The sequence below is a fragment of the Neocloeon triangulifer genome, unplaced genomic scaffold, assembly GCF_031216515.1.
Source record: "Neocloeon triangulifer isolate White Clay Creek 2 clone unplaced genomic scaffold, ASM3121651v1 ptg000013l, whole genome shotgun sequence".
Taxonomy (NCBI): Eukaryota; Metazoa; Arthropoda; class Insecta; order Ephemeroptera; family Baetidae; genus Neocloeon; species Neocloeon triangulifer.
In genome coordinates this window covers 4,206,749-4,217,540 of record NW_026775555.1, presented here as the reverse complement: position 1 = coordinate 4,217,540, position 10,792 = coordinate 4,206,749, and the positions used below count along the sequence as shown (strand labels likewise).

Sequence of the window (10,792 nt, the reverse complement as noted above, 5' to 3'; positions counted from 1 at the left end):
TATTATTATTATTTTTATTTTTCCATAAGGCGCAAGGAAATGAAACTCTGTTAGATTTTTTTCTCTCAGTTATATACACGTTTATTTTTTTCTTTCAATTAACCATCCAGTTTTTGTTACAGATTTTGTTTTGTCTTCTCACTTAAAACCACTTCTTAAAACTAAATTACATCTCACAGCATAACATTTTTTATTTTTTCCAAAAAACAAATTTTAATTTTAAATAATACAACTCATGCATAGAGGTGTGGCAACTGCTTAGTTTCATTATTACATCTTTTCTGCTATATCGTTTTTACATTTCCTCTCTCCAACAGTTCCCTAGATGCTTTCTTGTCGAACGGAACAGGAAGGAAATTTCAAAATTTCACCACCCAGAACGGAATTTTAAGGAATCGTTTTTGTCCGAAAATAAAATCATTTTTTTCCTATAATCTCTGTTAGAGCTTTTTCCCCATCATCAGAAGTAGTATTTTGGCACTACAAAAATACAAAATATAGTCCGCGACCCAGTTATGATTATTTTGATTTTCTTTTTCTTTAAAATCCTCTGAAAAATCTCGCGCGGAGCCGAATTTGATAAAAATTATTATTGTCTGTCGCGGCAAACCTAATCAGGGAGGGTTAGAAATTAAAATACCTGTAATTCCTGAACTTGTGTGTGCAAGTAACTTAAAAATTGCACAAAAGAAGGGAGAAAAATGCAGATTTACCGATGGAAGGAAGCCTGAATTCTGTTCTCGAGCGATATATTTAAAACACATACTTGTATTCACAACCCATTAAATTATGTGATCAGCGTCTACCTTTCTGAGGATCGCATATATGAGAGGTTATCATTTTTTATTACTTTGTGGAAACGAAAACCCATTGAATACAGCATCAATTTTTATTTTCACAAGAGTTCCTCTATATTTGCATGGACATATCAACAAATATTGCACTTATCTGACAGAAATCATTATTTACAACGGGCAATATATTGAAAACAGCAGAACAATTATAATATAATTCCTTCTCCTGCCTCATTTTAGTATTTATACAAAAAAAAATTATCAATCTTGAAGTTTGTTTATTCTCGTTTTCTGAGTGGTTTGTTTCTCCCTCTCTCGCACACATAAGTACATTCACCATTAATTAATTGATTCATTTATATTTTATTTGGTAATTACAATTAGTTGTTCCGTTTGATTTTTGACAATATCTCGCAGGCCTGAGTATTGGATCTTTGAAGAAAAATCACCTTTGTATTTTAATTTCACTTTCTTCGGGGGGACAATTTGCAACAATTCGAGAAGAAGTGCGTTTGGAAGTGGCGCATGTATGAGGGGAAATCAGAGACGGAAGGAAATTCAAGAGCGAGACAAAAAGGCTTATACAAAAATTAATTTTAATTTTTCCAATGTATTAACGCTGAAGTGACGGGGTGCACTTTTTTAACTTGAACAGGGTCTGACGACGACGAGAAAGGCACGGACAGTTTTCATTATTCTCCCCCATCAAAATCTTGATTTGCACAATTCAACAAATTTCCTCAATCCGCAGATCTCTTTCCACAAGTTAAAAATCACATCTGCTCTTTGCATTCACTGTGTGTTTAAATATTATATGGGTGGTTCGTTTTCTCTTGTGCAAATATATTTTAATGATCTCAACAATGATAAATATTTATATTTTATCCAACATACAACTTTTAGAGCTCCAAGTATGCATTTAAATCTCTCTCTCATTTTTGCTGTGAATTGATCTCTTTTCCTAATTTCGCAGAGGTTTTTATTTTAACCGAATGATATATTTTTTTCTTTTTGTCTCACGAACTTGTTTTTTTAAAATGTTCAACACACACCGAGGCACTGAGAGTAAGGCGATTCCTACAAGGAGGTCGTTTTAAGGACAACTGGACGAAGGAGGTACGTGACATGACACACACCCCGTTTATTTTCTCATCAAAAACACGATTTTCCAATATGACGGTAGAATTTTGATTAATCGCGTTGAACTACGTACGAACATTAACACATACCGCGGCTGCGAACATTTTATTGTGTGTGTTTTTCATTTGGGGAGAATTTCTGATTGGTAAAAATTTCAAAAAGGTGCTTTTAAAAAGCGGTTACGATTCCAATCTCAGCTCGATGCAGGGAAAGCTCCTAATAAAATTACTTTTTATTTAGTATGAAAAGGCTGTGTGAGACCGCTATTGACATTTTGGTTCCTCGAAGATTAAAGCCTCAGAAGAAGGCAATTTATTTATTTTTAATTGATTAGCATTGATTTGGTTAAAATTTTTAAAATTTCATCATTTAACAGCAGTGTGTGTGTATTTTTGAGTGCATTTCGGGATATGTTGCCGCAGCGCTGGCGCGAGACAGTACAACGTATTTTTTTTTTTTTTTAGAATTATACAAATACATCGGATAACATCTCATCTATATATAGATTTTTGTGTGTAACAAACTTTCATGTATATAGCAAACAGCATGAGCAGTGACAGAACAGAATTTTTTTTTACAACAAAGCAGCAGCTTAAAAACGGCACAAATGGAGTTTGTTGTTGCATTTTGTCTTACCAAAGAAAAGTATAGTTTTTCTTTGCTCGATATCTCATCTTTTCACCCACTTTATACGCCTGGCGCGCACAGAAATTTTTATAAGAGTTAATTAAATCGTCTCTCTCTCGAAGAAGAAAAAAAATAAATAATGCACAACAAAAACAAAAACAGGAAAAATTGACATCGTCATATCGCGTGATTCTTTTTCTTTCATTTCACTGACAATTATCTCATTTTCGGCTACACCTAATACGGCTATACTTTAATAATATCCAAAGAAAACACAATTAACAATCGCTCTCTCTGCTTCTTCTCTTCATATATCAAATATGCATTCTTTTTCTAGTGAGTGTGTGTTTGTGTTTATACGTTTGGTTGATTCACCAAGCTATAGAAAACGTTTTATTCACTTCGTATGTCAGAAAAATAATTTTTGGACCACTTATCGTCTCGTTCAGAGTGTGATGCCTTCTTCAGACTTTCGTCTCACGGCTCTTTTTCGCAGCTGACGAATGGCCACAATATTTCTCTCTACTTATTGAACTAGCTATTCACCCACATAGTGGTTGATATTTTTACCAGAAGCAGCTCACCAATCTTCATATAAATGGCCAGCGTGTGTGTTTCATATTTGAATTAAAAAGGGCTTGGCCCTGAATTTCTCCAAAACGTGTAAATATCTCTTTTCTCTGCTACGGTGAATATTCCGATCCAGCACATTATTTTTTTTGTCCGCAATTTTGTATAAGTTTGTTAGTAAAATATATTCTAGTACAAATATAAATTCAGCGAGTCTTTTGTGGTGGTAAAGTGGTTCTGGTGGTAATAATTTTTCATCAGTGGTCAACACTAGTTTTCCCGCAACTATATATATGAATCTCTCTCTCTTGCCATATCATTTCATTGAAGCACTTTTGTCTGCCTGCCTATGTACATATTTTTCAAGAAGTTTCCGTGCTTGAGTGTGTGGAGCTTATCATCATTTGGTGTGTGAACGAACGAACATCATGTGTATGTGTCAGTGGTGTATGTACAAACAGCAAACACAACAAATTTATAATTGCATTCATTAAACGGCATGTTTTTGACGGTGATCGGTTAGCTTGGCGCTCGGTGGACATAATTATTTTTGTACGAAGAATTCACATCCATCTCCAGACAAGAGCTTTACAATTTTCCAGTTCCAAGATTATGGACCGTCTTATACACAAATTCGAGTGGTTTTTCACTTTCCTCTGTCGAGAGTATATATAATTAAATACAATGAGCAATTGTTTTCCAAGACGTGTGGCAACAATTCGATTTTTCAATTTGACTAAAAATAATAATGGCTCCGCGATGAATATGTTGACAACAATATTTAATTAGATATTTATATTTTTTACTCGCGTAAAATCATGAATCTCCCTGACGGCGGCTTTTTCTTCTCTTCGCTTCCTCGGGCTGAGGTTCGGAAAGTAGACAGCTCGGCTGCTTCTTCAATTTTTGTATGTTGACTGAGTGAGTGAGAGTGACTGGCTTGTTTCACACGCACAGAGAAAGAATATAAGTGTTTGCTCTATTCTCTAATGGCTGGACGCTTGTTGCAACAGAGAGGTGGCATCGTACATGCTCGACGCCGGGTAAGCGTGCCACTAAGAAGCCCAGCCCTCGGTGGTCAGGCGGGAGCGCTTCTGCATTGGGCCGGGGTCGTAATCGACGCTGTGCCGCGGGTCTCCGGGTGACGAGTGGTTTACGCTTGTACTTGTACCTGCGAAAAGTGGGACAAATTTAGAATTTATAACCGAATAACATAATAAAGGAGGGAACTTATAATTTTAATTTAAGGATTGGGTTTTAATAATATCAGAAATGCAAACTTTTTTCTAATTTTAAATTTATTTCCTTTTAATAAGAAATTATTTGTATATGTATTATTGTATAATTTATACTATTAATAATTTGTTTTGAACAATTTCATTTTGTGAATTTAAAATCAGGTTTTCCTTGATGGGTTTTGTGAGTTGTTTATTGTTTAAGAAAATTAACACAAAATTCTACATGTGTCGGCCGCATGCTGTGAAATCAATATGATAAGAATTAGTACAAAAATCAATCTATCAAAATTATTTTTAATTCAAATTAACCATGTTTCTATAAATTATTTAAAATTAAATTTGAAATTTAATTAAAAAATTAATTTCTTAACAATTTTGAATTTAATTGTCAAGTTTTGTGTTTAAATTGTTTTGTGTATATAAAAATGCAACTTAAAATCATTTTTTCTTGAAAAATATTAATTTTGAAAGATGGATATTTTAAAAGGATTGATTTTTGTACCAATTCTTGTCAAAATAATTTCACAGCTCATAAATTATGACTGCAGCCTGCAGCCGAAACATGAAGAGCAGGATATTGTATTACTCAAACAAAAACCAACTCACAAAACTCATTGAGGAAAAGGTAATAATTTTTAATTCAAAATCACCATTATCATGTTATTTTCTTTGAAAAGTTGCAATTTTAAGTTTTGTCAAATAAAGTGAATAAGCTCAATTAAAAAATAAAAAAAAAAAAATAGTAAAAAAATATGCATAATAGTCTGTGAAAAATATTTATGATAATTTAAATTGAGATCAGTTTTAAATTTGTCCTTGTGCCATTGCAAATTTTCTGCAATGTAATTAAAATACTTTATAAATTTTAATAAAATGACTTATCTACAATTTAATTGCCGCACTTGAATGACTTACTGATAATTAAATCGGAGTTCAAAATAATTTCATGAGTCGTTTCATTATTAATTTATAAAATTTAAATTCTTAGAGTGGATTAAGTTGATGTATGGGAAATTAGATGAATTGAGGTTAAATGAAAGATATAATATAAATGCTTAAAAAGTAAAAAAAATAATTATAAAACAATTAAAATTAAAATAAGTTTTAATTTTTCTGTTTTCCATAAAAAAATTTGGGTTTTTAAAAAAAAAAATAATAAATAATAATCAATTGGACTTTATATAATAATTAAAAAATTTCACTTACTATGCCTCATACCTGGAGTGGGCGTCAGGTGTCCCGTTGAGCTGGGTCGCGAGGACAAGTGGCCGCCGGCCTCGCCCCTCGGCGGGGAGATGGGCTCACTTTTGATCTTGACTGGCAACGGCGAGGTGGCGGGCGGCGGCGTCGAGCTCGACACCGCCAGGTGTGGCAAACCGCTGTAAGAGAGCAGAACACCACTGTCAACGGGGTAAGTCGAGCCGCCCCTTTGCGTTCAAACGGATGCCAAAGCGCTTACCTTGGATGTCCGAGTGAGGAACTTAACGGCCCCGGAGTGTTCCAGCTGTGCAGAGTGTTCAGGCTTGCGAGTCCAATGTCATTTCCAACCGAAAAGTCCTGCGGGCCGAATGCACTGCTCAGCGACGCGGCGTACGACGACATTCCTGGTATTGACGGGTTCTGCGAAAGGAAGAAATACTAATTAGGAGATTAACAAATAATTACAACCGTAAAATCCGATTAAAAATCTATCCTAGGAAAAAGTGAACAAAATTTTTAAAAACAACAAATCCATGCAAAAATTTCCACACTGTTAAGAACTTTAAACCCCCTCCATCGTTTCAAACGGTCCCTGTACTAACTCGAGTGTAATCAACATTGTCTTCAATTACTTCATCTGAGGGGAGGCTGCCCTGCGGTGCCTGCGGCGTGGGGATGACGACCCGCAGGTGCGACCGGCTCGGCGACGGTTGTTTCTGCAGACTTTTGTTGGCGAGGCCCGGACTGGGTCCGGGCGACGCCGATCCGAGGGGAGAGGCCGAGGGTGGGTATCCATTGCTCATGTCCAACATTGCTTCCGCCGGGTACACCGTGTCCGTCTCTGAGGACGACGGTCTCGGACTGACGCTCGGGTGAGCCATTTGAGGACTAGACTGCATGAGACCTGCGGACGAGTCGCCGTAACTCGAGTTGACTGGCACCGTGACGGGCAAAGTGTAGCCGCTCTGGCTCATTGACACCTGAAATCAGGTCAAATAAAGTCTTGAACTCATTGCAATATACACAGCCGCGCATTCTAATTGAATTAATTGAAAGAGGATCAATGTCAATCAAGGATTTTACATTTGAGGTCAGATTCAAGATTCAAATCAACTCATTGCAATTGCACACAGAGGCATATTTTTAAATGATGTAGAAATCACTAAATGATATGATATTATATTGAATATTTTTAAGTGTATCGAATTTATAAATTTCTTCAATATTCATTTAAAAAAAAACCATTGTATGAGCAAACAATCATAATTATTGGAAACTTTTGGTATTATTATTACTTGTTAGGCTCTTGCATTTTAGTCGATTTTTAGTCAACTAATTTTAAGTGATTTTACAGAAATTTAGTCACATGTTTAGCTGGTTTTTGCCAAAATAGTCGGTTATAGTTGATTTTTATTTTAAATTGGGATTTTTTGCTATAAATGAAAATATAATTTTAACTGATTGTTTCAAATTTGAATTAATAAATCTCCATTTTTGGAAGCATAAATAATATTTTAATACTAACAATTTTCCATCATTATTAAATTTCCCAACGAGCAATTATTCAGAGCTTTGTGATTCTATATGATACATCATAGAAAGGATTCAATTGCTGGAACAATTAAATTTTCGTAACATTGTGAAGTGAACTAAATATTTTGAAGACAGGGTAATTTTATAAACGAGTGTTTTGTTTGATGATAGGGAAAAAATTTTAAAATTATACTTGTTTTAAATTGTTCTAAACAAAAAGCTCAAAACATGTTTTTCCATTAATTGGAATGTTATGAATATTTTTCATCGATCGATATTCTATTTTGTAACAACATAAAAGAAAAGGATGAAAAAAATTGCTTTTACTAAGTTCTATGCTTTGAGTTGCTAGAAATATAATCTGTTTAAAAATAATTTTTATATAATATCTTTTTCCCTTTCAAAGTATTGATTTTTTTTTTGAAATTTCGTGGCAATTTTGTTTCAAAGTCTGGAAAAATCTATTTGTTACATAAAAAAAATTTATTAAGTCCATCATTATAGATTGTTTCAGACGCTTTAATCGTAAATTCAATAAATACTCTATTTTAGTTGATTTTCAATATGTGACAACCGTAATAAAATCAAACGATTCTTGCATAAAATGCAATTTCATATCGCTACAAGCAACGTAGAAAAGAGTTGATCGACTAAACTGCACGAGCCAAATTATTATTCCTCTATATTTGAAATTTTGTTGCTTAAAATTTGCTATTTAAACATAATTTAGTTTGTAAATGATGTATTTTACTCTATAGACTTTTATTACTTTTGAATTTCATTAATTTATTCTTGTATTACTAGCGATTAAAAATTTCTTACTCTGCTGCCATTGATCTGTTGGTTCCTCTGCATCATCATTTGAAATTCCTCGTCAATCTTGTTGTACTTGGCCTCGGTGCGTGGGGTGAGTTGGTATTCACTGTCTGGCTCGGGGCTGTCGGGACTGCAAGTGCCGTTTTTGTGCTCCTTCTTATTGAGCGCCTGCAAATGCCAAACAAAAGTTGGAAATAGACTCGACGAGTGCGGCCAAAGGCACGTTTTTCAACATTGGATAGGTCCGGAGAAGAGTTTTTGTTTGAGAAAAACAATATTTAAAAAACAAACGAACCTCAATAATGTTCTTGTTGGTGAGCGACTCGTGCGGCTCGTTGTACTCGGTGTACTTGAGCAACACTTTGTCCATGTCGGTCGACGCGTATTGGTACAGTTTGTTGGAGCTGCTGAAGATGATGAGCGCGATCTCGCAGTCGCACAGGACACTCAGTTCGTACGCCTTTTTCATCACGCCGAACTTGCGTTTGTTGAAAGTCACCTGCGGCGAAAAAGATTTATACGATCAATTTAAATAAATTAAAGTAGAAAAAGCTTAAATCAACACCCAATTATACGGCGACAAACCTGTTTGGCCAAAGAAAGTTATTATCCGGAGAGGCGGGTTTGGGAAATTGCAAGACTCGCGGGCAGAAACAAGATATTCCGTGCGTGGCTCTAATTACGAGTGTTACGAGGTGATGAGATACACACTGTGACACTTTCAATATGTACGGCTTCTCTCTAATATAATTCAGTGCAAAAAACGCGGCGAGAAAATTATGTAAACATCGTTTAATTTTTATAATATGCTTTTCGAGTGGGTGCTTCGGATAATAAAATAAATCAGTGCAAACTCCAATTAAACTCGGCATTTGTCTCTACGGCAACCCCCGCAATGTTATTTGTTTCAGATCGGCTTGCGATTCTCGGAACGCGATTCGAAATCTGAACGAATAATCGGCCTCGATTACAAAACATTCCACGCTCACTCGGTGCACGAGGCTTTTTGCGTGGGGCGATCGAGAGAAGATAGAAATGAGATGGAGAAAAAAAAGAGAATTGCTCGCCGAGTACGGAGGTGTGCTGACATCACCCCCGAACGCCCTTGAAAGCAAAAAGTAATTGACTAAAAGTAAGTAATAAAAAAGCAAGCAAACTACAATTATTTGAATTTTTCTCCAAATTTTAAAATAAGATCAGATATAACAAAATTAAATAGTAAATAATTAACGCGTAAATAAGCAAAAAGACACACAAATGAGACTGGAAATGAATATATTGAACTTTTTCGTCCTTAAGCAAAGATTATTTAATTAAAATACAACTGGCTCTACCAGTTTTGGTCACGGTCTACGAACCTATTTCAGGAGCAATGAAAAAAATCAGCAAAATTTTAAAAACCACATTTTTAACATTCAGTTCAAAATCTTTAAATAAAAAATAGCAATTTGTTAGTAGTTTTAAGATTTTGAATTATTTGTTATCAAAAAGTGGATTTTCAATGTGACGATTTTTGTATTTTTCTTGCTCACAGACCGTGACCGAAACTAGTAGAGCCGTTTTATTTTTGAATAAAAACAATTTTTTCACCGAGGAAAAATAGCCCGATCTCTTCATTTCCATGATCATCATTGAGTGTCGATTTCATTAAATTTATATTGAGAACTTCTGAATCAGTTTTTCCGCATCACAATTGAGATTTGTCGCATTTTTTTTTAAATTTATTCATTCTTACGTAATTATGGAATTTATAAAGCAAATAAAGCCAATAAATAAATTTAAATATTGTGTTTTGTTAAAATTTAAACTGAAAATTGTAATAAGAGTTGCTATAAGATCGAATAAAATCAGCAAATAATCAAGGAAGGAATAAATTTCAGAATAGAAAAACAATAAATTTTAGCAAAAAAGAAAGCTGGTTTGGCGACAACAACTGATTGTGAGTTATTAAAGCCCGCTAATGAACAACTTGGTCCGTGTTTGTGTTATTTACCTGACGATTTCTCTCGTCGGTGATCCGCGAGATCTGGATTTTCTTGCGTCCCATGGCGTTCGAGACGGCGGAAGCGGAGTTTGCTGCTGAGGAGGCAATGGCGCAGGACTGATGAGGACCCTGGGGCGACGCTAAACACTGCAGCTTAGGGGCGGGCGAGGGCGCTGCTTCGAAGGCTCGAGCAGCGACGTCTCTCGGTGCAGATCAGCCGACAAGTCTCACAATTTTCAAATCTCCCCGAAGAGCTGCAACAAATCAAACAGAGGCGGATGCAAATTTCGTTCGCTACACACAAAAGAACAAAAAAAGTTGAGACGGTCGAGTGGAATGCGCGGAGAAATCTGCATTTTATTTTGCGGAGAAAAACGCACGGGCGGTCGGCGCCAGTGGGAAATTCTTTTTATTCAAATCGTCGCCAAGGTCTGGGGGTTTTATTGTTTTTGCTCGAAGGTATAATATTCTCGGTATAAAAGTGGCAAATAGAATTCGCGACCAAAGCTGATTTCAACAGGAAAACTTACAAGTTCGCAAGTCTTTTCAATTTGCAACAATGGAGAGATAAAGAATACAATAAGCTCTCTCATTATAATGTCTTGTATACCTAAAATCCTTTGTATTTTTTGTACCAAAATTTTGTGAAAGACAAAAGATATGTTGAAAATTTTAAAAGTGAAGAACAAAGTTTTGGAAAATATACCAGGCAACTCTAGATTTTGAAACGCCATAATTTTCTTTTCAGCGTCTATAAATCTTTGAGTAATATGAAATTAAAACAGAATTAAATATTAATTCTAAGTCAAGGAATTTAGCTATAAATTTAATTTCCATTGTTTCCATAAGAAAATATTTAAACAAATTGAAGAGACAATTCAAATTTGTTA

General features: G+C 34.9%; 1 protein-coding gene across 8 annotated transcripts in view; it reads right to left on the bottom strand.

The window, feature by feature from the left end:
* Positions 1-300: 300 nt before the first annotated feature.
* LOC132199112 (myocyte-specific enhancer factor 2) overlaps positions 301-10,792 on the bottom strand; it is an 80,628-nt gene continuing 70,136 nt past the window's right edge. For 5 of the 8 annotated variants that reach the window (XM_059623595.1, XM_059623597.1, XM_059623599.1 and 2 more), the window contains 7 exons: positions 9,912-10,156; positions 8,214-8,417; positions 7,925-8,086; positions 6,172-6,549; positions 5,829-6,007; positions 5,576-5,769; positions 301-4,302 (listed from right to left, as the gene is read on the bottom strand). In XM_059623595.1, the coding sequence (XP_059479578.1) occupies positions 4,187-4,302; positions 5,576-5,769; positions 5,829-6,007; positions 6,172-6,549; positions 7,925-8,086; positions 8,214-8,417; positions 9,912-9,965 (1,287 nt within the window). In that variant the 5' untranslated portion in view covers positions 9,966-10,156 and the 3' untranslated portion in view covers positions 301-4,186. The remainder of the gene's footprint in view (positions 4,303-5,575; positions 5,770-5,828; positions 6,008-6,171; positions 6,550-7,924; positions 8,087-8,213; positions 8,418-9,911; positions 10,157-10,792) is intronic. The other 3 variants (XM_059623601.1, XM_059623602.1, XM_059623603.1) reach the window with 3 other exon arrangements.